Below are 26047 nucleotides of genomic sequence, written 5' to 3' on the forward strand. Positions count from 1 at the left end.
CAAAAAATAATTCAGATTCAGATTCAGAGCTTTTACCTGTCAGACTCATAGTTTCAGTCATGGAGGTAAACACAATCTCTACTTTTAAGATCAGGCCCAAAGCCTTCCTAACTCCGTGAGTCCACCCTGGACTATTTTCTAGTTGAGCAGCTTTTGCCAAGCAATCTTTATTATTTATATGTTCCCATTACATGTCAATAATATTCCATCTCTCTGTGCTCAAAATTGAGTCACACATTTTGTTTTTTTATTGCAAAGATTCTGAATTAAATTTCATTTGACACAAATCAGTACACTGTGAAGTCATTACAGCACATTCACCTTATTAACACTGATTTCCTGAGATGACCTTTACAGTATCTGACAACAAACATGTGGTGCGATTCACACTAAAACGTTGGCATGTCTTGAAATTGTCACCACCGATTGGTGCGGTGTGCCGTTGGCTGGTACACGTCACTGAAAACTAGAAAAATGCACAGAATCATGGTGCTACATGAGAAAAATCACGTGATCTCTACAAACGGTGACGAAACATATCAAATCGAGAAAACGAGCCACATACAAAGGTTTCACTGTCACTCCTCAGCAGGCAAACTGTGGAACAGCCAGAGTCATCCTCTTGGCAGCGAGCAAGACTTCAAGTGGACTCACAGGAGGAGGAGGAGGAGGGGCGTTAGTGACTGTTTTACTCATCGTGACTGTGTGTGTGAACAGCGAAGGGGCGCCGAGGAGGTAGAAACTGTGTCCTAGTCTAGTGAATTTATCTTTGGACAAAAAATAAAACTCCCAAAAACCAATCCCCTTTGCCTTTACTCCGGTGAAATGACAAGAGTGAGAACAAAAGCTCTTTCTCCCTCAAGCACGCGTTAACGCACCATGAACAAGCGCATCGTCCACATACGATGGGGTGGTCAGGTGGACGTGCTCCACGTGCTATTTGACTGCATATGTGTTTTTAGAAAAATAAAAATATTCAGAACATGGCGGTGAACACATGAGGACACCCTCGACCCTGTCGCCTGGTCCTCAGAGGACTTCTTTTATTTTCCCCACCCACAGTTCAGTCTGAAGCTGCCCGGATCACTCCTGGGACGATGGCTGAGATTGTTCTCCTTGGTCTGACGCTGGATCGATTGTTGCTGCTGCTGCTGCTCCATCTGTGGCTTCTGCTGCATCTCTTGCTTCTGCTGCTCCATCTGTGGCTTCTGCTGCATCTCTTGCTGCTGCTGCTCCATCTGTGGTTTCTCCTGCATCTCTTGCTGCTGCTGCTCCATCTGTGGCTTCTGCTGCATCTCTTGCTGCTCCTGCCGCTGCTGCATCTCCTGCCTCTGCTGCATCTCTTGCCTCTGCTGCATCTCCTGCCTCTGCTGCATCTCCTGCCTCTGCTGCATCTCCTGCCTCTGCTGCATCTCTTGCCTCTGCTGCATCTCTTGCCTCTGCTGCATCTCTTGCCGCTGCTGCATCTCTTGCCTCTGCTGCATCTCTTGCCGCTGCTGCATCTCTTGCCGCTGCTGCATCTCTTGCCTCTGCTGCATCTCTTGCCGCTGCTGCATCTCTTGCCGCTGCTGCATCTCTTGCCGCTGCAATGGTTTTTGCAGAGTCCGGCTGGCTGGATTCGTCTCTTTCAGTTTTCACAGAGCTCTTACTGATGGACAAAAGGTCTCTGAGCTCCTTGTTCTCAATCTGGAAGAGACCAGGGACAAACTTTAACTGTATGGCAGGTTTTAAACTTTAGAAGCCCTTCAATAAGTCAAGTTCCACCAAATCGGGCACACACACACACACACCACACACACACACACACTGGGATGACAATTTCCAATGTCCCATTGTTCAGTTATTTTCTTTATCACACCGGTGAGGCAGGAGATAACTGACGCAGACCCCAAAACCAAAACTGAATTTCCAGTCAATCTACATGTTGTTTAGTTGATGCTTTATTTGAAGCAAGCAAAAGATCAATATATCACGGTTTTCCTTTAGAGTTCCTTTGTCCGAGTCCTCCATTTGCTTCCTCTTCCCGTCACCTACGCCCTCTAACCTGTGTCGAATTACCACATATTTAAATAGTAATGCTGTCGAAATCAATACATATATTGTGACGGTTAATATAGAACTCGTTAAAATAAACGTACTTCTAGGTTGTTGGTTTTTTTTTTAAACTTCCTAACCTTTGGTGATGTGAGCAGCTGGTGCGGCTGCAGAGCAGCACAACACCCCGGAACGATGAGGGAGGGAATATCGGAAAGAAAGTTTCACTATAAACAGGGACCTGACGGCTCGTTGGAGAAAGTGAAAGTCGTTTGCACGCATTTATCAACCACATAAGCAATTCAGGTTGCCATCTTAGCTGACCAGTAGCTCACCAAACTGCTAAAGCCGGAGGAAATACTGGAAACCTGCAGGTAATTTAATCATTTCTCCGCTCTCTCTCTCGTTCCTCGCTGTCGCTTGTACATGCATGTGTGTGTGTGTTACAGTAACAGTACATTGTTGCAACTTTGTTCACGTAGTAAGTTCACAACCTTGTTCTACAAATATTCTAATTGAGTGTCAAAGTATTGAAGCTGCACTCTAACATTTGTTTGGGTTCTCTGTTAGTGGACATAAGAAAGATGTTTGGGGTTTTTCTTTTGCTAAACTTGGAGAGAAACTGTATTATGTAACACGAATGAGTAATAATAAAATAAGCAATATAAAATCTATAATTTCTTTATTTTTCATGTAACCCATGGTCTCAATTGCAGTTTTTTTTTTTTTTGCATGAGGCTTTCCAGAAACTCACTTTGTTACTGTGTACATACAGTCATACGTCATCGCTGTAAATCCCAATGAAAGCAGCTGGAACAGAACAGACGTCCCCAGCGACAGCCTGTCAGTGTGCGCTCACGTGGACGAGAATCAGTTTTTGGCACAAAACCGGCGCGTCCGTCCACACTGCAGCTTTATGCACGGTGCTGTTTATGTGCTTACTCTGAAATTAGACTGATTGTTACTCACTTTGTCACAATTGATAATCAATCAGTTCTATCCGCCGGTCTGGATCAGTCGAAGATGAAACTATATATACATATGAACATGGTGCTGCCGATTCCGTAATAATGGCTCAATGAAGAAACATCTATACCACTGCAGTTTGGCTGTCTGTGGTTACGTGGATCTAGAAGTCGGGTATTTGAAGACATTAAATGTACACTTCACAATCAGTGCCACCAGGTTCCCCGTGCTTGCGCAAGGTTCAAAGTTTGCGTACCGGTACGCACATTCTGCCTTAAATTTAATTTCTTTAGATCACAAACTTTGCGTGGGAAGTGGAGTACACATCTTTCAGGACCCGTTTTTCGTAAGCAACCTTTATAAATGAAGCCCCAGGACACTGCCACCGAAGCTGAACGGTGAACACCATTCGAACCCAATATGGCCTAACTTTCACTGAATATAGTGCAGTGGCTGTATAATGCAGCACCAGATGTAAACACTCTGGTCTCCTACAGCTGCCATAGAATCATGTTTTTGTTTGGTGTGTGAATAAATATATATATCCCAGCCGCGGAAAAAAAAAAAAAAACATGTTTGGTGATGTTTTGCACAGAAGGTCTGTGTGGAGCAGTGTTCTGAACATTTTCATCAAATGAGCTGAAGCTGTAGCAACGGGTGTAGTCGACAACGTGCGAGTTACCAAACGGACAATACACGTGCATGATTGGAGATTACTTCATCTTTCATTTAAAGAGGCACCAAAGCTAAACTGTGTCTCCGCCATGCTCACCTCCAGCTGAGCCAGCCTCTCCCGAACAGAGCAGTAGTGCTGATCGTCCACCTGCACCGCTCTCCTCATCACCTGGCCCATCTCGCATATCCGCTCCACCTGGCTCTGCACCTCCTGCACCACAACCACACGGCAAATCATTTCAGATGGCCTAAAAGGCTGAGAGTCACGTGAAGGCAAACCCATCCTGCATACTTTGGCATGGTCCTCATGGAGACTGAGAACAGGTTTGGTGTCCAGCTCCTTCTTGGCCATCATCAGCTGGAGCATCTGTTTGCGGTAGCGACCCATGATCAGCTCCAACGTGTACTGGTGTTCCTCAAGAGACAACCACAGCTCTGCAGAGAGAGGCAATCACTAACAGATTAAAGAATCAATAACACGGCAAACATTTCTCTTGACTTCAAAGCGTACTTTGTACTTGCCTCGTCGATCCTGATCTTATTATTTACATTAGGCGCTAAAGAGGAAGTACCTTTTTTTATGGGTGTGCCATATTGAAATGAATAAACCATCAATCGATCCCGTAGGAGGGGAAGGAAATTCTTAATTCAGGACTGTGTGGATTGTGTCATCAACTTGATCAAAGACCACATATTGTGTCATGATTCTCCAAACTTGATCATTTACTAATATTGACAGCCCACAGATACAAAAAATGGATTTTACAGCAAATAATACACATTTCCAGAATTAGAAAAGGAGTCTATTTCCAATGGAAGTGAGCAGAAAGAAGAATGATCATACTGCAATTACCTTTGTTTTCCTGCTGGAGGTCTTTGATTTGAGTGTTTTCCTGAGTCAAGAGGACGTGAGGCTTGTATTTCGTGAGCTCCTGGATCTCCGAGTTGTCTTCCGTGTGCTGGGTTATAGAAAAACTCGAGTTATTGCGTTTCCTGACTTCAGTTCACGAGTTTCTGGGAGTCTCGTCCTTACCTTGTCAGGTAGAGCATTCCCCACCTCCCTCATGCTCTGCACCCTCTGGCTCAGGGCCCCGGACTGCTCGATCAGGCCCTCTGCGGCCGTGTCGTGCTCCTTCAGCCTGTCGAGGAGCGTCCGAGCATCGCCCAACACTTTCTCCAAAGTGCAGGCCATTTACTGGATGCTCTGCTCCGGTGTGTCCGTGTGTGTGTGTGTGTGTCAGGTATCTGAGCAGAGAGCTCGCCTTGGATTAAAAAAAAAAAAAAAAACACTTCGCAGCGGCAGATTACATCCGCTACACAACCTCAGGGAGCCAACAGCAGACTTCCGACAGACGAGTACATATGGCGGCAAGACTTTTAGAATAGTCTGCGGATTGAAAAAAGCTGGTAGGAAAGACAGAAACGAGACAAATCCACTTTTTGTTGTCAAGTCTGTGGTTTCCGGATAAGACAAGATCCGAACGTCACGTCCGCTTTCTACTTCGTAGGACTAATATGGCGCCATGGCGGCGCGCTACCGCCCCCTACTGGATATATGCATTCTACTGTCTATCTGTCTACTGTATATCTGTATATCTGTGTATATTTGTGTGTGTGTGTGGAAGAAATTGGGTATTTTCTGGAAAAAATCCAGGGGTGCCAATAATTTCATCCATGACTGTATATAAGTGAAGTCAATTTATCATTTACAGATTTGATCAAAAATGTACATGAGTCACAAAGCAAACCTCTCAGTACTAACTGAATGGTTGGTTTCGTTACTCCTGGTTTACTTCCAAGTGGCTGTATAGTGGAAGTGTGGTGAAACAGATAATGACTCTTTAAGTAAAATAAAGAAAGCAACAAGAAACAGTGTTTTCAAAAAATAAAGAGAGAGAAGTGTTTGGATGAGCAAATGATTGAAAAACAAAACAGAAGATGCATATTTTTATTATATTTTTTTCTGGGGTTACAAGTAATAGTTGATTTATTAAAATATTAAACTATGCAGAAGGAACAAAAATATAAGAGCAGAAAATCACCTTTGATACAAGATTTTATCAACAGTAAATCATGTTTTCAATTTTGAACATAAAACTAAAATGGGAATTTCAACACATCACACTTTTCTACAATGTGTTGCATGATGAATCAAAAATAAATAAAAACAAATAAAAAGATGTATTGATTGTCTGTGCACTTTAAGGTGACTGACAGCTCAAACATTCATAGTTTTATAATGTCATATTAGATCATTTTGGAATATAACAGTAGCAAGCAAAAAGACAAACTTGGACTCCATTTATGGAATTTAGATAAACCTATATCTTATTTGACAACGCTCTAACCTCATATGGAATAACCTTAAGGGCGCCTTCCATATGTAATCATACGACTTTTTTGTTTGTTTGGTTGTTTACCTTGCATAAATACTAACTCCACTGGTTTGTATATGAGTACGTCTACATAGGGTGACCTTGAACATGTAGGTGTACAAGTCAGGTCTGATCTGGTGGGAGTGTGTGGGTTCTGATTTGCTCTTTTTTTGTATGTTAATAATAAAAAAAAAACAATAAGCAAAGTTCTTAAAAGTAATTATACACATTTCTAATGTCATATGATTTTGCATTGCGGTGCATCTCAAGCACACCCCAAAGTTGCAACGTGTGGCGCCAGACACTCTGCAGTGGGGAAAGAGGAGTCCCTGTCAAGAAATTCAATGCGCGAAACGTCCTGAATTATGCTGCACGTCTGCGACAAGTCGTGAAAAAACTCACAGAGCAACGCAACTTGAATTGTGTAAAATATCCTTCCCGTTAATGTGGCTTATTCGCGAGCCCACCTTCGCAAGAGCCTTTGCCGGTTCCTGCGGTTGAGCTCTGCTTGACGCTCTCTCTCCCATAGGCTCTCTGGCTCCTCGAGCGTCTTCAAATATCGCGGTAGTCGCCTCCCTGATCACTACGTAATGTGCCGTGCTGCTTCTAGCGGCGCTGGTGACAGTGCTGAAAGCTGTTGGGGTGAGTGTTTTTAACCAATTTATCAAACGCCAAAACCTTCCGGAATATATTCCCGTAGTGTGGGAAATGCCGCGGCTTCCTCTCGTCTTTTCAGTGTTGTTCTGTGAGCGGGTTTTGGAGCGTTTTGTCGCGGGCAGGACTCGGGCCTGGGTGGGGGCGGCCGTGTTTTTCCTCCACACATAAATCAGCGGCACGCAGCAGGGCCGGGGAGCACGAGCTAACGTAGCCGAGGCCGGCTAGCCGCATCGGCTCCGGCCCGACGGTCTAATATAGCCCACACTGTCATGTCGCCGCCTCAAGCACGCCTCCGCGAACCGCAGACTTTTACGTTTAATTTCATTCGAATGTTTCACTTGACAGACAAACTCCAAACGAGAACTGACCGCAAGCGCCTGACCGCTCGCACGTAGCTTCTTTGTTGTCCCGTCCTCGTGCCGCTAACCGCTATAAAGCACAAATAAATGCTTTCACTTCAGATAACGGAGCCAATTCTATTTATTCTCGCGTTGGATGTATATTTTTTTCCTGCCATATCCGTAGTAATGGAGTGTCCTGTAGCCGTTTCAATATTAAGTGCCACAAACTCCGCAGCTCGGTGTTTACTTCCAATTAAATATGCAACTAAAATGGTCGTAATTGAGGTTGGAAGAGGTTCTTTAATGCAGTTGTTAATCATTAGGTGTTGTCCTTCTACCTCTATAACATCTAGCGTTTCAATTTTAACGTAAAGTCCGACAAAGACAACAACAATAAGTGTTTGGAATGTCTTTAGACAAAATGAGTAGTTTTAGTAATAACTTGACATGAACTTTTTGAGACTGGATGCACCTACTTTGGGGGTAAAATAGCGCAGAATGTGAAGACGTGTTGCTGTGTTGGAATCGGGCATGTCAAGAGTCTGATGTTCCCGTCACAGTGAAGTAACCCCCTCCCCTCCCCTCCCCTTTAAAGCCCCCGATCCGGCCGGGAGAGCTGGCTGTTTACGGCTGTAGCGTTAGCCACATGCTAATCTGCAGGTTCCGCTGGTCCACACAAGGTCACAAAGACAAAAAAGACCCACGCTTATCTGCCACCGTGTGCGTTATATTTGAATTCGGGAGAAGGTTTGGTCTGAGAATCATCAGTTGCGTCTTCCTCTCGCAGCCTGTGTCGCGAGCGGAGCTGGTTAGCCTGGATGCGAGTTAATGGCGCTGCGTGCCGCAGCGTGTTGGATCGGGCCTGATATCCGCTGCTCCAGTTGAGGGGAGCGGATTGACTGGAAGTCACATGCTCCCTGTTGTTCGGGCCCTGAGGACCATTGCGCTGGTTGCAGATCGTCATATTTCTATTTTTTCTTTCTTTTCCACGAAAAGACCGCTTTTCAAACGTCTTCTGTTTAATAATCTCTAGAAGGTGTTAAAACTTGGCCAATCGCAGTTTGAGGCCCTGTGGGTGGACTTTTTTTTTTTTTCTCCCGTCATTTTTGCATCACTGAATGCCGGGGGGGGGGCAGACGAGTGAAAATAGTCTCACTGTTTACGAAGTATAACCTTTATCACAATTCTACCCAATCCATCTTGTGACTTCTTCCTTTAAAATGCTACCAGGATGTTAATTCTCTGGATTTTAACATTCAATCAATGATTATCTTAATCTAATGTGTGTAAATTATTGCTGAATCTCACTGAATTCAGCCTGTTGGTATTGCCTTGTGGGATGTGTTGCGACACAGTTGCAGCAGAATACATATCATGTGTCCTGGGTTGGCTCGACCAGCTTGTTTTCAAAGCAGAGTATTTAGGTCAACAACACTCTCCTCTCACCTGCTGAGGAAGGTCTGTTTCAAAGAAACATATGATGCAATGCTCTTAATGTCAATCAGTCATGACTTTATAGGATGGATGAGGGTAAAGACATGCCTTGGCCTAATTTGTTGCTGTAAATATCATGGCTTGAACTGATGGTATGCATGCAGACTTGTTGATCGGCGGCTCTTGCCAGCTTGTCAGCTGTCAAGCATTGTGCTGAAAACTTATTTTTATACTTGTGGAGTGACCTTAAATAATCTAGGCTTCTCCTTTAACTTTAGCCTGTTGGTGCTCTGGTTTCTTTTCTTTTTAATTATTAGACGGGTAATTTAATGTCTGTGATTTCAACCCTCACACAAGTTTGCTTTTTGTCCTCCCAACAGTATGAAGTGAAACAGACCTGAATTTTTGTACCATCCGCAACTGCTTCAAGTTCAGATCACCACAAAGAAACTGAAGACAAACCTCCCAAAACCAAGTTGCAACACTGAAGACACGCGAGGAAAACCATCGGCTCACTTCAAGGATTTAAAAACGGCAAGAAGTAACCAAATCCTGAAACGACCAAAGAATACGCACATCAGCCCAACTGAAACACAGAAGAAGAAACTCCTGTGCCCAAGCATATTCTGAGAAGACCCTAGCTGATCTGAAACCAGAAGTTTGTGCCTACTCAACAGCTTTGACAAAGCACACGTCCCAACGCTGCTCCTAGCCCTCCTCATCCTCACTACCCCACCGACTCACCACCGGGGTGTGGAGTGGGCTGCTATCTGCTAGTTTTCCCCTCCAAAGTCCCCCATCTCTCCCTCCCTCCTCTCCTCCCTCTGTTTTCATTGTATTTTTTTCTAAGCAGTGTTATTGCACCTGCGTATTGCCTTTTTTTTTTTTTTTTTGGCACTGAGTCCCCCCTTTCTTTCTTTTTTTTGTTTTTTAACTTTATGCAACCATCTAGAATTTGTGCCAGAAACCTGTAACAAGTGTGTGTGTTCAACTGTGTGCGTGAAGAGGTCTGCAAAGTCCTCAGGATCCTAAGAAATATAAAAAACAAGACGACTATTAAAGGTGGGTTCAGATTACAGTCTCCTTTAAAGCAAATTATGTCTGTCAACTGTACTTGAATTTATTTTTTGGGGGGTTTGTCATAGTTTGACACACAGTTTCCTCTTTTTAAACCCGTTTGAGAACACTGATCAAGCTGATGGGGGGAACCACAAGTTGTGATTGGCATTCACATCTTCCAAAGCACATTGCGTAAACATTTCTGATTCATATTGGCCACATACAGTGATTTGTAGCAGCAATGAAGTGGTTGTTTTATTAGTCCTTCCTTGTTTTCTGGAGCATCCAACTGAGACAAAGTTTGGTCTTTCTTTTTTTTTTTTTCACCCCTTAAAACTACATCAGGATTTTAAGCATCATTTGCTTTTAAAAGGTAGCCTTTTCCGTCCAGATTAGCACACTTTCAAGCTGCTGCTGTGCTTGGTTAGAAACGAACCTTGCGCTTTCGTTGCTCTTTGTACGTCGCTGCACATCTCCCATGTGTGGGATCAGTGCAATCCTGGGTTTAACACTTTTTATTCGGTCATTTCTAAAACTTCACCTACGCCAGCTGATCTAAATGCCTCCAGTTCAACTTGTTATACAGTTCAGTTGAATAATTAGATTTCCTCCCCACACCCAACCTGCACCCTTTTCCTACTGTCGTTAAGTCATATCCTCGTCTTTTTTTTATTTTTTTGCCTTTTCAACCCTCCTCCGGGGGATTGAGCCCACAGCTACTTTCCTTTTTTCTTTGTGACACTTGGCACACTGGCTGACCTATCTGCCTTACCCGTTATGTTTGTTCCTCTCTTCACCCTTGCAGACATCCAGCGGTGTATCATTGGGTGGTTACTTAAGAGTAGTACTTGACAGTCAAGCAAAAAAAAAAAAAAACTTAATCAAGTTCAGCAAGTGCTCAAGCAAGTTTGGTCCGAGTTTATGGGAAAATATGGGCAGCCCCTGGAAAGGCTTTGTTGAGTTTACCTTGCCTGCGTCGCCACCCACTGCGTTTGTTAGCGCTGACCTGAGCAGCACCTCCCCTGTCGGACTCAGCCTGTCGCCATATGGCCGATCCGTAAGTCTCACCTTCCCACCTCTTTTTCTACGTGCCCCACCCCATCGAGCACCCATCCACTCCTGCATCTCTGCTGTGAATGGCCTAACCTTTCATCCTTTCCAGGCTCCCGAGTAAAGCCTCTACCGAGTTGTATCGTTGCGAGGTGAAGGGTGTACTGTTGATTGGGTCAGACTTTTTTTTTTGCCCCCCCCCACTTGAGGTATTTGCACTTTTAAATGCAACAAATGAGAGAAACAAGTTGAGCTAAACCAGATTGACAATGTAATGTTCTTAATTTAACTGCATCCCCACTGATTTTGACATCATCAGTCTTCAGCACTGATCTAAAATCGTTCTGGTAGTGTCCACACTGGCAGCCAAACCAAAAGTTCACACACACTGCCTGTGTGTTTGACATCCTGTCAAATCACAGGAAAACGTTAAGTCCTCCTCATACGCATTTGTGTGAAGAGCTGAACACAAGAGGCTGCTCTGGGACCCCCCCCCCCCCTCCATAACCCATAATCCATCATCACCCACTCTGTCCACTGTAGACGCTCCACTGTCTTTACCAGTCATTTGCACTTTTAATTTTCTTTTTAATTTTTCCATCTTCAGTAGTTCTAACGAACTTGAGTAACGTACCGCACTTAAACTACTTCAAATTAACTGGCTCTGCCACATCGTTGATGGGTGTCTTTAGTTGTTGGTTTGCTTTCTCGGTAGCAATTCCGGTTTGAACGCTTTGTTTTCACACGGTAGCTGCTTAGATTGTTCTGGTGGTTGTGTGGTTAAAGAACCAATTCTAAAGGTGTTCTCTGGTATTTCTGAGGATCATTACAGGGTTTGGTGGTGGTGGTGGTTGTTCTCACAAAATATCCGATTATAGTGGACCTCAAATAGCGCACATTCAAATATTGAGTATTAAAACCCCGTTTACACGACAAAGTTTAAGGAAAAGGGCGACGCTTTCGTCACATTTGGGTGTCGGGTTTACACAACGGTGCCCAGAGCCACTGAAACCCTCTTTTTGTGAATGACTCCCAATGTGGAACTTTTTGAATTGTTTGTCTCCGTGAAAACGGGAGGAGGGGCTGTACAACTTCATGAAAACACTCAATCTACATGCAGAAATGCTGCTACTGAACACCATGGCCATAGTAAACAGTTGTCCTGCACATATAAGTAGATGGACAACAATATTTTTCTCCAGAATGGCATGACTTCTAGCCCATAATTTTCCTGGTACTTGAGTGTAGGGATGTAACTAACTGTTTTGCTAATTGGTCAAAAAAAAAAGTAATTAATCTGTCAAAAGTAATTGACGGATTAATCAAACATTTTTGTTTAGCCTTTATTCACCCAGGTAAGTTCAGGACATATTTTGCTAAAGAAATGCGAATATTGTGACTTTTATTTAGGTGACATCTGTGAAATTGATTAATTTTTGATGAGCAATAATTGGATACAAATATAAACTGTTGTCTCACTTTGCAGGTCATGTCTTTTTCTTGTGGATTCAGTGTGAAATGCTCCCACACTTTAAATGACTTTCTGTAAAGTTTTATCTTTTTTTCCTCCCGTTTCTTGGACTTTTGGCCAGCTACCTCTGCCATCTTGCTGAAAGCGTTGACTGTTGTTCTGCAACTATTTATTGGCTGTTTGCTGCTCCTCCTGCTGTGCTGGTCCATTACAGCCACAGGTGGCTCATTACTGCCACACTGTGGCAGCTGCTAGAACAGATTGGTTAAATATTTGGAGAAATCAAGAAAACCGTGCAAATTAGTTTACAACTATTTTAATTGATTAAATCAATTGGTTTCAGCCCAAGTTGAGTCACCCATAATGACGTTCAGTCTGCCCATATGGATGTCCGTGTACTCTCCAATGTACATTTTTATTGCTTATTTTACTCTGCGTGAGTGCTTTAATTGAAAAAAAAATTCAATTTGTGGTCCTACATGTGAACTAGAGTTCAGTGTTTCTGCCGTGTAAATGTGAAACAAGCACAATCAATGCGTTTTCACCTGGCTATGTTGTCGTGTAAACGGGGCCTCAAAGAATCTGGTTGGTGATGGTCACTGTGATGGTGTTTTTTTTGTTTTGAATGTGTTACCCAGTGCTAAAAATGATCAATACTGAAGTTATCTCAACGCTGGTCCCTTTCAAAGCTGTTGCCTCCCTCCCAACAGCACATCCCAGTCTTAGCCCCAGTGTCAGAAATGGAAAGAGGCTCATCTGAACCTCCGGTGGCTCGAAACACGGGCCCCGCCACGCGGTCCACATCCACTGGTCCCGTGGCCATCCCCCGTTCTTCCTCCATGTCTTCCCATCCCCATCCCGGGAGCAAAAAGCACAAGCGGACTCCCTTGTATCAGAGATCTGTAAGCGGGCATGTCGGACGGTGCCCTCGGAGCTCGCGGAGCTGTTGTTGCCATGACTTGCGCTAACCGCATGGTGTGTAGTCTGATGGGTGATGAGTTTTTTTTCCAGTATAATTACTTGTTGGTTGGTTGACCTGATTGGACATTTGTCTACCTGGGATCACATGATAAATCTTTAAACTCATCAGGTATTTTTAGGCCAAATCTCTTCAGTAAGTGAACTGTGGCTTTTAATGCATGATGTGAAGCAGGAAGTGCTTCATGGTGTTGATCTCAAATTGTGTGTTCCCCACTGATGAGCAGAAGGAAGGCGCTAACATGGCTTTACCTTTTTTGCCTTCGTTTTTCCTCCAACTCCTCTGAAGTGTGCCGTACCTGCATGTTTGATTTATTTGTTTGTTTTTTTATTTTAAGGTTGGCATCGACACTGCATCAAACTGCTTTAAAATGTCTTTAGTTTAGTGTTTAAGCCCCTACTTGACAATAAAGTCTCTAATGCCCCTGTTCTTCCTCAGATGAGTTTTGACCCAGGCATGCTCCACAACAATGGGCACACTGCATATGCCAACGGCACGGGGCCTGGCATCAGAGAAACTGGTGTGGTGGAGAAGCTGTTGACCTCTTATGGGTTCATTCAGTGCTCTGAGCGTCAGGCCCGTCTTTTCTTCCATTGCTCCCAATACAATGGCAACCTGCAGGAGCTTAAAATAGGAGGTGAGTGGCTTTTGCGCTGGTGTGAGAACAGCCGTTTGGTTTCCTTCTGCTCGCCTCGTGCTCATCTTCGTTTCTCTTTCTCTCTTTCAGATGATGTAGAGTTTGAGGTGTCCTCTGACAGGCGCACTGGCAAACCCATAGCAGTGAAGCTGCTTAAGATAAAGCCAGAGGTGCTGCCAGAGGAGCGGATCTCGGGCCAGGTGGGGCCAGACCTGCACGCCTATCCCTTTACTGTGCTGCATGGTTATATTCATCCAGTTAAGGAACACCATTTTATTTTTGGTCATGTCGTTGTCTGTCTGCTTAACATGTATATGGCCTATTGTGTTTGTTTGGCCCGGGAACTCTTCTCAGTGCAGTGTAAACGGTGTCTGTCCCCCCTGCCCCCCCCACCCCACCCTATTCCTGCAACCTTCATTGGAAGTACAGTTGAAATTCAAATTGGCTTAAAGTCGCTGGCATGCATCTTTGTTGGAGGTGTTAAATGTTTGAGTAAATAGGGGCAGTGTTTAGTTTTGCAGACTTGAATATTTCCTCCATACAGCTGTTAGGAGTCGGAGCTTGTCTGCAGCACCATTAATCCAGGATGGTATAGCACATTCTATTCACTCACCGTAAATAAAATGTGATTCTACATGCAGCACACAGTGTGACTCCATGCTAGACACTCCCATCATGCAAGTCTTTAGTCTGTCATGCCAAAGCAACTCTAAAACCCCCAAACTCTTGACGACTAACATCGTCCCATCAGATTCCACTCATCACATGTCCACCAGTGTTTTAGTTGCGCTGTGTATTTGTAGCAAACATTCTGCCTCAGACTTGAGCAGTGTGCTAATGGCGTCCACCTGGAATCTCCCGCCCCTTTACTGCAGGTTGTCTCATCAATCCCATTGCACTTGGATGGAAAGTCTGCTCCTGGCCAGGTGCCCACCGGCAGTGTTTGTTATGAAAGAAATGGGGTAAGATAAGTGGCATGGATTACAGCACGCTCGCTCAACAAAATGCCAAATGTTGCTGTAATTAGAACACCCATCATCCCACATCTGAATGCTGCCTGTGCAAAATTGTCCAGTTAATCGTCCCATGCTTTGCCTGAATGAATAATCGCATCTGCTTCCGCATAATGACTCATGATAGTGTATGTCGACTGCATACAACCATATGCTGCATTAAAAACTAGTGTCTGCACGTGTTAATTTTTAGTCATTTGCTGCCTCAACACTGCTAAAAAGATCCATTAAGAGCCCAACAAAAAGATGCACATACATGAAGTACAGAGTTCCACAAGATGTGACTGTGGTGCATCTCTCCACAGGAAGTGTTCTACCTTACCTACACCCCCGACGACGTGGAGGGCAACATGCACCTGGATACAGGAGACAAAGTCAGCTTTTATGTGGAGACCAACAAGCAGTAAGTTTTGATCGACTGGGTCGCGTCACAAGAATGATTGCACTTGATTCTTATGCATGTTTTCTTTTTTTCCTGCTTTGATTTTAGTACTGGTGCAGTCAGCGCTCGTAATATTCAGCTGGTGAATAAAAAGCAGATGAGGTGCCAGGGCGTGGTGTGTGCTACGAAGGTAAGGTTCACCTGGAAATCATCACATTGTCATTACAGCCTTTTAAGTGGACATTTCAATTATCAGTTTGGTACGCTACATCACGAAATGCTTTGCAGTCTTTGGATTATTTAAACTCTTATACATAGTTGCAGTCATTCTGATTTGATAGACTTGGCACAAGGCAAATTCAGGTTTGTTTTTTGAAACGCCATCTACTATTCACTATAATATCCTGGAACTTCTTTATTCGTACTTGTATGTGATGCATCGTGTGAAGTGCAGAAACAAACAAAGTAGAGATTAACTGCAATTTGTTAAACCACTTGATGCTCACAGGCTGTTTGCAAAGAGTCAAACCTTTTACCAAATGGAACAAATGTGGTCATACAAGGGTCGCAGAATCGGGGCTCGAGACCGATTTCAGTTAAAGAAGATGGTTACTGAATGCAATGATTTTTTTAAATTTTCAAGGCTTTTCTGTACCGTGCGGTCTTTATCCATTAACTTGAAGCGGCGTCTGATGTGTTGGCGTTTTCTTGTAGGAGGCCTTTGGATTCATTGAGAGAGCAGATGTGGTGAAGGAGATATTTTTTCACTATAGTGAGTACAAGGGTGATCTGGAAGCGCTTCAGGCTGGAGACGACGTCGAGTTCACCATCAAAGACCGAAATGTAAGTGTTCAGCTTGCACCTGAACAGTCCGCACTTGTCTGGCTTTGGTATCTTCGTTTTTGATGACTTGGCAATAACGAACACTTTTTCAGGGAAAGGAAGTGGCTACTGATGTGAGGCTGCTCCCCCAAGGAACTGTCATTTTCGAAGATATCAGCATTGAGCAGTTTGAAGGGACTGTTGTCAAGGTTATCCCCAAGGTTCCCACCAAAAACCAAGCAAGTGCAACACAAACTCAACGACAAGAAAAAAAGTCGATGGGTTCAAGATCAAGAATTTAACATCTTTTTGTCCCGTTTTCGCAGAACGACCCTCTGCCAGGTCGCATCACCGCACGGATCGGTTTCGCTGACAAGGAGCTTCCGTTTGGTGAGAAGGACACAAAGTCCAAGGTGACCCTTCTGGAGGGAGACCACATCCAGTTCAACATTTCCACAGATCGCAGAGATAAGCTGGAGAGGGCTACAAACATTGACATTCTCCCAGATACCTTCAACTTCACCAAGGAGACTCGTGAAATGGTGAGTTCGGCAATTCAAGCCCTGAATTTCATTGCCGGAATGTGGGGATTGCTCATATTTTTGTCATTTCCCGCGAGTTCACCTTTTTTAATTTTTAAGAAAAAAAACAGCAATTTTACACACGGCGAGCGTGAGGAGAGAGTTTGTCAGCTCCTGCAGTTAAGACCGGCCCGCATCTTATTTTATTCTGAAATGTTAGTGACCTCTACAAATGAAGGACGCAGTTATAAAAGCATTGTTTTATCACACTATGTAATTAATTACAGACATTATTGTATTAATAAAAAATTGGTTCTTGCAGTTTCATTTCAGAAGAAATTAGTGCACGACGCGTAACTTATATCGCACGTTGAGTTCAGCCCAACCACGTAAAAAATCATGGCGACAGCCTTGTAGCAGAAGGAGAAAAAGAGGAGAGAACGCAGAATAAACAAAGCACGGAGAATCTCCGCAATGTATAGCAAAGATGAAGCAAGATATAATGCATGGAGACAAGAGGCCACCTAAAAGTAAAAATACCGATGCAGCATAAAGAGACTCGCGTGTGACAGAACGATGGTGACAACAAAAATGTATATAGTTCAGAGAATGCAGAAATGCACACAATTTGCCGTTTCCATCTGAGATACTTTTTAATAATGACTTCATATTCTGCATGCCGTCGGCCTCACAAATGCGTTGTTGCGTTAATCTGTTAATAGCTGGTAGGAGGAGACAAGACGGGGAAAGACTAGAGCATGGAAAATAGGAGTCACTGATTGATGCAGCTGAGAGAGATTCCCCTTCATGCATATATGTTTATTTATTTATTTATTTTCTTTTGTAGGGGGGTGAAATGCAAGTGCTGCAACTCAAACAACCAATGTGATTTCTCTGTTTCATCAATACTTTGTAAAATAAACTTTTTTTTTTTTTTTTGTCTCTCCAGGGAGTGATAGCTGCAATTCGCGATGGCTTTGGTTTCATTAAGTGTGTGGACCGGGATGCCCGGATGTTCTTTCACTTCAGTGAAGTTCTGGAGGAGAGTCAGCTGCACATCTCAGATGAAGTGGAATTCACTGTTGTGCCTGTAGGTCCCGTTTATAAACCTTTCACAAAAGTATGTATTATGTTATTACTCAAGCTGTTATAGTCGTCTAATGTTATTCCCGGAGCCGACACTAAACGGAAGATCCCCGTCGTTCCCAGGATATGCTGTCGGCTCAGAGGAACCATGCAGTGCGCATCAAGAAGCTTCCCAAAGGCACCGTGTCCTTCCACACCCAGTCTGAGCAGCGATTCATAGGAGTGATAGAGAAAGAAGTTATTTCAGCCTCCAAGAACGTCAGTCCCACCAAGGGCAAGGAAAAGGTACCACCATGCACACATATTTAAAAAAAAAAAAAAAAAAGCAATCTACCAATGCACTTTAAACTGTAGATTTCCAGGCCAGCTCCAAGCGATCGCTCTGTCCACTTCCTGTTTTAGTTCTAATGTTGGTCTTTGCTTTTTCCTTCAATGACCTCCACCTGTTCATGCTCCTTGTTGGTTAGAAAAAAGACAAGGTAGGCCTGAGACCCTCTTGCATGAAGCCGCGAGTCGTGTCTCGCATACAACGATCCCAGGCAAACTTCAGACATGCCGTGCACCACTACTCTGTTCAACTAACAGTCTCGATAACATCGAGTTCATTTGTACACGTTAGAGGACAAATCTAAAGGTCACGAGTTGACGTATTGTTGGCGAACCTTGCTGTCTAATCAGTTTGTTTTGTCTTATCTTTCAAGGGTAAAGTTGTAGAAAAGGTCAGTGTTTGCAAGCCTCCGGGCCACCAACTGCCTTTTTAACTCTCGAGGTGCCAGCATGGTATTTGATCATCAATTGACATAGACATAAAGTCAAACTCATTACTGATAAATGATAGGGCTGCACAATTCCAGTCCAGACTCCCAGCAGGCCCATTGCTTGTGGGGAACATCCGGTTAAAGGACTACCGGATGCATGGTATGAGCATCGTGACAGTTCCTTGTACAATAGTCTCATTGCAGCCGACGAGTTGTGAACTGACGCGAATCTGCTCGGTGTCGCAGCCGAGGTGCGGCTTCTCAAAGCAAGTTTACACTAGAGGGACCGTTGTCGCCAAGCAGAACAGGCAGATGTATAAGGCATCGTGCAGGCATGAGCTCAGTCTGTCAACAGAGTGCTCACCCGTGGCAGCCTGTAGAAAAGACCACTTTTAATTTAAATGGTGATGAGACTGACGGCAGTAAAATTATTCAGCCGTATTCTATAAAAGTTCTTCTATAACATTGCCCCACTCACTTTTTTTTTTTTTGGTGGGGGGGTGGCATTGAGTATTTTGTCAGATGAGGAATATCTTTCTATCAAGATGATCATTTTGAAGGTAGACAATTTTAGAATTATCATTCTATCATTCAGCCCTTCTTTAAATCCTCGTTGTTTGTCTTCAGCCATTTCTTTCGTTGTCATTTGGCCCTACAGAATGGTCCCGATTGATTGATATGCATAACTAGCTCACTCATTTTTACCGCTTTTCCCCGTTGACATGTCAATAGTGATCCGAATCGAGTGCTGAAATGAGCACACCCCAACAATAGTTTCTATTTGTGATGTCTTGTAGGGTAATTATGCAGCCCTATGTTGTAAGCCGTGACGCTAAGCTGTTGCAGTAGATTAGTGTTGCGCTAACCGACTCGGCTGCTTCGTGCACACTGATGCTTGTGTTAGTCGATTGCTCACCATCTTCTAATACACTACCCTCTGAAGTCATCAGGTCGAGTTTGAGCTCTTCTTAAACGTGTTTTCCGGACAGTTTTAACACTGCGCCGCGTGGCCTCTGGTTGGGCTCTGCTGGATGAAGAACCTGTAATGTTAAAAAAACAAAAAACAAATGACTATTCACATCTGTTTTGTTTCTGCCTGTTTAGGAAGCTGAGGAAGGTGTAATTGCATATGAAGACTGTGGTGTGAAGCTCACTGTGCCGTACCACACCAAAGACCTGGAGTCAGGGCACCCACAGGTCGGAGACAAGGTAGCGACTCAAATTATAATACATGGAAAACTCTTTGTGAGCAGTAAGACAAAATAATACAACTTGGAGTTAAATTCTTGAAGTGTTTGTGTTGCATGTGCACTCAGTAATCTCGTCGGCCTCTAGGTGGAGTTCTCGATCAACGAAGTGAAGCGAACCGGCCTGCAGAGCGCCGTCTCCATCCGGGTTGTCAACCGCAACGCCTCCAACGCCAAGAGACTGCACGGATTCATCGCCACGCTGAAGGATAACTTTGGCTTCATTGAGACGGCAAATCACGACCAGGAAATTTTCTTTCACTACAGGTAGAGGATTAACGTTCCCTTTCATGCCTTGTTCGAAGCACTGTGGCATCCAGGCTGAAATGCGATTGTGGTTTTGCCTTCAGTGAAATGTGTGGTGACCTGGACAACCTGGAGCTGGGCGACACGGTGGAGTACACACTCTCAAAGGGTAAAGGAAATAAAGTCAGCGCTGAAAAAGTGACCAAGGTGGCTGCAGGTATGACGAGTTTTAATCCAGCTTCTGTGACTACTGTCGACATGTGAGATGTTTACACCGAGTCGTGTTCCACTTTCAGTCAACGGCATCGGTGAAGACGTCAGCACGTCGGTGATGATGGGGAAAGTCATCCGTCCCATACGCAGCGTGGATCCCTCCCAGACAGAATATCAAGGTCTCATTGAAGTCTCAGAGGAAGGTGGGTGTTGCGGGTCTTTGTGCTTAAACTTTCAAATACGCCCTTTGATTTTGGGAAAAAAAAAAGAATCTTCTCTGCTTCCTCCTTGCAGCAGGAACTAAAGGAAAAACGTATCCCTTTGGGATCATGGGCATGTCGAACAAGGGAGACTGTCTGCAGAAAGGAGAACTTGTCAAGTTCCAGATTTGCACAATAACCCAGACTGGACAAAAGATGGCCTGTAACGTCGTCCCTCAGCGTCTAGCCTTGGTGGAATGTGTCAAAGACCAGGTAGCGTTGGGTTGAGTTACAGCAACCTCGCTCGCTGCGGATATGAACTGCGGTTTAATCCAGATATTTGTGTCCCTTCCCCCCTTCAGTTCGGCTTCATCACATACGAAGTTGGAGAGAGTAAGAAGCTGTTCTTCCATGTCAAAGAGGTGCAGGACGGCCTGGAGCTGCAGACCGGGGATGAGGTGGAGTTCTCAGTTGTCCTCAATCAACGCACAGGAAAATGCAGTGCCTGCAACGTACGCCGAGTCAGGTGAGATCGAAAACCGTTTACTGAATTGGTTTTTATATCTCCTGAGAAGTTGAGAGCAAAAGCGGTTTCCTAAACCTGGGAAAGGTTAGGAATTCTTTTTTTTTTTTTTTTTTTACACTCATTGACTCCCTGTCCATTTGTGCATAAATATTGCTTTTTAGTGATTTAAATTTCCCTTTGCCCCTCTAATATCTAATAAGAAAACAGTGTTACTTTTTATGTCTGGATAGCTGCCCATTTTTTGTAGGCAAAAATGAAGAGGTCATTGTTTTATAACATTTCTGTAAAATACTTTGCATCTTTATGCATCACATAATTGTGCCCCGTTTATGCAACATTTTGAAGTGAAAACTCTAAACCTTGTGTTTTGGGGCAGTTTACCCAGCAACGGCGGTCAGAGCCACTGAAAACATAACTTTTTGAAAACCGCTCCCAAGGGAGAACTGTTCGAAAAACACATCTTTCTGAAAACTTCACTGCAGTGTAGACTACAGAGACACTGCTACGCACGACAGCCTTAATAAACCGTTGTTCTGCACGTACACGAGTAGGTGGACCATAGCAACGTTTAGCGCAACAGAGTCATGACTCCCAGTCAATATTCTCACAAGACTTGGTAGTTTTATAATTGAGTCACCATAATGGCGATCCAACCTCGTCATTGTTTGTTTATCACATATTTTTCTCTCGTGGACCAACATCCTAACTACAGTTTACAAGGTCTCTTGGCGAACGTTGCCGTTTAAATGTGAAGCTTTTTGAAAATGCAAAAAACGTCTGTATTTTCTCTTGAAATGTTGTGCAAACGGGGCCCCAAGTGTGAAATGTTAACCAATGGTTCTGTGCGAGTCATAGCAGAAGGATGGAAAGCTGATGTCTTTCCTGGTTTTGTGTCGCAGCGAGGGGCCTAAACCTGTGGCGACGCCGCGCCCAGACCGCTTGGTGAACCGACTGAAGAGCATCACTCTCGATGACGCCAGCGCTCCTCGCCTGGTCATCGTGAGGCAGCCTCGTGGTCCTGACAATTCAAAGGTACCATGAACATCTGAAGTGTCACACTTCTGTCTTTTTTGCTTTTGTTGGGTTTTTTCTTTTTTTTTTTTTTTTTTTTCAAAATGGGGCAAGTATTACAATCTTGTATAACATTTGGTCGTTTGAGCATCCAGTAACGTTGATCTCCTCTGCAGGGCTTTAACGTGGAGCGCAAGACTCGCCAGCCTGGTGTCATCGACTGAGCAATACGGCGTCTACCCCGTGTCGTGTTGTGGGACGCTGTCCCCAAGAGCAGCAGCAGGGGGGGATAAGGGAATTTGATTTGACACATGCTTGTACACAAACTCATCCACACAAAAAGCCCCCCCAATAACAAATAAAACATACGCACACATACAGTAATCGGCATGTGTAATCTTTGTCCCCATCGATACCTGCAAGGGAACGTTTCTTATTCTGCAGTTCCCTGCCTCCCGTGTATGATGTACTTGACGCAGCGCTCCACCCTGCAGCGCACACGGGGATCTCTGAGTGTGTGCGTGATGTATCCTAGAAGTGATTAGTGTGTAACGGAGGTGTTTGTCTCTGAGGGTGTGCTCCCTCCAAATCAGAGTGATGACTGTGTGGCTGTCCGTGTCCTGACCTTTTTTTGTCTTTTTTTTTTTCCTCTCTTCAATTTGCTTCGTCTGGAATTCTGCACCTGTACTCTGTCCCATATTCCGACTGGGTGAATGAGTGCGACTCTTGGCATGTCTTGAAACCTCCTGCTTTGGTTTTCTTTTCCTTCCTCATACTTTTGCTCCCTTTACACCCCCCCCCCCTCCCTCTGGAAACTTGAGTGTTTTCATTACAGAGTTTCCTCTACTGTATGCTTTCCTACAAAACGCATAAAGCAAAGTTCCCTCCATAAGGAGGATCATATTTCTCATATGTGCGAGCTTAAACTGAGGATTCTTCTCTGCTCGGTTTTTTTGAGCAGTTTTAAAATGCTTTATTGAAGAGCTGAAGTGAAAGCATGGTGTGTGTCTGTGTGTGATGTATGTGAATGTCAAAGTAGTTGGTCTAATGGGGATTTACATTTACCAATCTGGAGCCTTTAGATGCCTTTTTGGTATTCACATGCTCCACTTAAGCAATTATTTTCCCAGGTGCAGAATTCCCTGTGGCATCTTATATCTGCAGTTCTTTTATACTATTTGTTTTGTTTTATTTTTTCTTGCACATATTGCTTTTTTTTTTTTTTTTTTTTCCATCGAAACTCAATCTGCTAATATTGAATTAAGAATAAGGTGCCTAAAAATGAAAAGGAAATAAAAAAATATATAAAAATAAAAAATTAGGTGTATCCTCTGTTCCCAGCCTACCGCCAAAATATTCAGAACAATCTTAGGGTGGCTTTCTTTTCTAGTAGAAATAATACTGATATGCATCCCAAACCTGTGGGTTGAACTATACTGTATGTAATGTGTGCTTTTTTTTTTTTTCTTAGTGAAAGTTCAAACTTCAGATAATAAAAAAAAATTACAAAAAAAAAAAACAACAAATTTAACTTAAAGGAGAAGAGAGTAATTGAGTTTAAAATAAAAAAATAAAATAAAGAATTTTGGGCTCAGTTCTTGTGCTCTGGAGAGGAAGTGGGTGGGCTGTCGTGCCTCTGCACATTAAGTTACAGTCAAATGTTAATTTCTTTGGAGATCACCGGGTTTCAGTTGAACCAGCTACAGAGGTTCTCATGTACTTTTGTTAATGGTCTTGAATGAAACTATTAAAGTTTTATGAAAATTAAAAACGGGAGTCGTTGCCTCATTTCAAAGTTTGCTTTATTTTATTGGCAGAAATGAGAATTGCTGGACAGGAGCAGTGGTTACAAGCAACAGCTGGATTTTTATTTTTTATTTTTTTCATACAAAGCAAAGGGCATTGATTCAAGAGCTCTTTACAGGAGGAAGGATAAGTATCCCGCAACATCTGGTTCATTTGCTTCTCATTGGAGAAGCTGTTCTGTTTGGGAGAGACTTGGGAAGCCTTTTATTTTTTCTTTATACATGTTCTGTATCTATCCATTCATCCATCTTATTCCGTAATTGCAGCCGTTTTCTTTCTGTTGGACAGAAAGATGCCTCAAAGTCCTATTTTTGAAAAGTATAGATCCCCCCCCCCCCCCCCCCCCAAGCACACGGCTAATGCGAACTCCACAGGGACCAGAAGGGCCCAGATCCAAATCCGACCTGCTTGCTGTGAGGCGTTTTCCCACCATGCCACTATGTGGCACCATATTTCCAATTGGTAAACCTATCTTCTACACTTTGGTACTTCCCAGATATATAGTGAGTTCGGAGCGATGAATGACCTTTTTAGCCTGCGGCTGAGTGCTCTGGGCCTCCGACCAGCGCGTCCACCACTCCCTCAGCTCCGTGGGTCCGGTGGGCCGTCGCTCCTTTATCTGGCTGGGAGTAACTAGAGCGTGAGGAGGGTTGAAATCCTCTCTGGGCAGGAACATCCTGTTTACATTTACGCCCCCCTCTGGATCCGATTGTTGCAGGTTTTTATCCTCGGGTGAAACGGCTGAAGTCTCGGCGGGAATGTTTGCACCATCTTCAGAATCCATCTTGAAATTGTCCGGCGCAACATTTAGACCGCCGTAGAAATCGAACCCTCGTATTTTGAGCTTGTAATCCTCCACTTTCATCTTGCACTCCACGGCCTTCGCTCTCATCTCGAGGAACTGACACTGCAAATCTTTCTCATAACCTTCCTCTGCCTTCAATTCGTTTTCCCAAAACTGGATCTGCTCCGTCTCCTCCACTGCGCTCTCCCGAGCCTCCTGCTCGCCCCGCCTCGCCCTCTGGTTTTCCTCCAGTTCCGAGATCTCTCTGTCGACTTGTGCGATCTCAGACTGCAAGTTCTGCAAACGCTTGAGCTGACATATTATAGTCTCTCGAAGTTGATTCTTCTCCACTTCGGTCATATCGCTGCTGAGCCTGTGAAGATCAGACGTTCTCTCCGGAGTTTTCTGCGAGCGTTTGGTTTCTTTGCTCCGGGTTTGACTGCCAATGCAACAAGACGTTTGATGGTCCAAGTCTGACTTCACACTCTTCTGACCTCTAACTTTGACCCCACTGCTTCGGCCGGAGTTATCCCTGTCTGCGGTGAGATGAACATCCAGAGAGATGCGATTCTTTTTATCCGCCTTCTTACCGCTGTCCTTGTCAGAGGCAGTACTGTAAACCTTGCTTTTACCAAGACTCTCCAGCCACTCCCAGGCCTCCTCCATCAGCGTCAGAGATTTCCTTTTAGGCTTTTTCAGATCCTCCTGCTTCTGCTCGACCTCTCTTGTGCAGGACAATGGTGGCAAGCTTTGCCGATGCAAACTTAGTGAGCTGCTGCTGCCACGCCGCATCCTGCCACCTGCGTCTTTTCTCCTCAGTGGCGGGCACGCTTGGTATCTTCCAACTTTGGTTCTGCTCATTTCTTCCCAGGCAGAAGGGCCATTGTGGAACAGGCTGAGCTGGACCTCCTTGGCCTGCTCACCGTATCTCTCCAGGGTCTCCAGAAGGCGCTCATCTGGCGTCATGCAGCGTTCAAAGTCCTTAAATTTCTCCCGCAAGTTGTAGCGTCCAGGTTGACCTAGAGAGAAGAATCTCAGTACAGTTTTCCCCCGTTCAACATGTGGTTATACCTCAACTTTTTTACTTGGATGCATGTTGACGTACCTAGGGCTTGGGCCAACGCCAGAACCACCTCTTGGCACGTTGTTTCCTGCGTCACGCCACACACCACACGAGGAATACCGTCCACTGACACCTTCACCTCCATCGTGCTCCGTCCCTACTCGCATTCAAACGCTGTGGAGCTTCTGCTGCTGCTGCTGCTGCTGGGAGGGGAAGTGGTGGAGACAGCTGAATGAGCCTCATTAACATCCACTCTAATCTGTCTGCCCATCATGTGCTGGTCAAGCTTCAGGGGAAGAAAAGTGAGTCACAACATACACGATGAAAGAATAATTGAAGAAAAACAACTGAAAAGACACTTTTAGAGACATCTACTGTTAAAAGAAACAGCAAAGATGATGTTAGGAGCCTACCTCAGTTGTGTGGACGTGCTGTCAGAACGACAGATGTGTGGATGTGTCAGGGCGGTAAATGTTGTTTGGGAGGGACAGTCAAGTAATTATGACCAATTTAAATTCCTGAATGCAAGTACCGCTGTAGCCACTTGTGTCACACTTTTGTGATTTCTATATAAAACACACACAGAAAGCCACAAATTTGGATGTTCAGTTTTTTGGACAATGAAGGGGGACTGTCTAAAATTCTATTTATTATACAAGTACAAAAAAGGTAGATAACAAGTAAGCTGATT

General features: G+C 44.2%; 3 protein-coding genes across 14 annotated transcripts; 1 reads left to right on the plus strand and 2 right to left on the minus strand.

Annotated features, from left to right (window-relative positions):
* Window positions 1-281: 281 nt before the first annotated feature.
* sike1 (suppressor of IKBKE 1) lies at window positions 282-5125 on the minus strand. Its single transcript, XM_080496632.1, has 5 exons — window positions 4709-5125; window positions 4529-4634; window positions 3968-4110; window positions 3773-3886; window positions 282-1686 (listed from the first exon to the last, which is right to left on the minus strand). Exons 1-5 carry the CDS (start codon window positions 4865-4867, stop codon window positions 1084-1086), a joined length of 1125 nt encoding a protein of 374 aa, XP_080352758.1. The 5' UTR covers window positions 4868-5125; the 3' UTR covers window positions 282-1083.
* Window positions 5126-6626: 1501 nt separating this feature from the next.
* csde1 (cold shock domain containing E1, RNA-binding) lies at window positions 6627-23474 on the plus strand. 12 transcript variants are annotated; one of them, XM_080496609.1, is made up of 23 exons: window positions 6627-6692; window positions 8863-9544; window positions 10347-10598; window positions 12773-12964; window positions 13480-13678; window positions 13769-13935; window positions 14554-14640; window positions 14997-15094; window positions 15182-15263; window positions 15788-15916; window positions 16009-16134; window positions 16222-16437; window positions 17366-17536; window positions 17626-17787; window positions 18204-18221; window positions 19365-19469; window positions 19596-19774; window positions 19858-19970; window positions 20050-20169; window positions 20261-20439; window positions 20529-20692; window positions 21592-21724; window positions 21880-23474. In XM_080496609.1, exons 3-23 carry the CDS (start codon window positions 10473-10475, stop codon window positions 21925-21927), a joined length of 2814 nt encoding a protein of 937 aa, XP_080352735.1. In that variant the 5' UTR covers window positions 6627-6692; window positions 8863-9544; window positions 10347-10472; the 3' UTR covers window positions 21928-23474. The 12 variants fall into 12 exon arrangements, with proteins under 12 accessions (XP_080352735.1, XP_080352739.1, XP_080352741.1 ...); XM_080496613.1 differs by having other exon boundaries at window positions 20264-20439; XM_080496615.1 differs by having other exon boundaries at window positions 17366-17506.
* Window positions 23475-23984: 510 nt separating this feature from the next.
* On the minus strand, window positions 23985-25501 carry rassf11 (Ras association domain family member 11; the record flags this gene model as incomplete). Its single annotated transcript, XM_080496630.1, has 2 exons — window positions 23985-25312; window positions 25399-25501. The coding sequence occupies 2 exons, from the start codon at window positions 25499-25501 to the stop codon at window positions 23985-23987; spliced, it is 1431 nt and encodes a 476-aa protein (XP_080352756.1).
* Window positions 25502-26047: the final 546 nt, after the last annotated feature.

This window comes from Blennius ocellaris, assembly GCF_963422515.1.
Source record: "Blennius ocellaris genome assembly, chromosome: 5".
Classification (NCBI taxonomy): Eukaryota; Metazoa; Chordata; class Actinopteri; order Blenniiformes; family Blenniidae; genus Blennius; species Blennius ocellaris.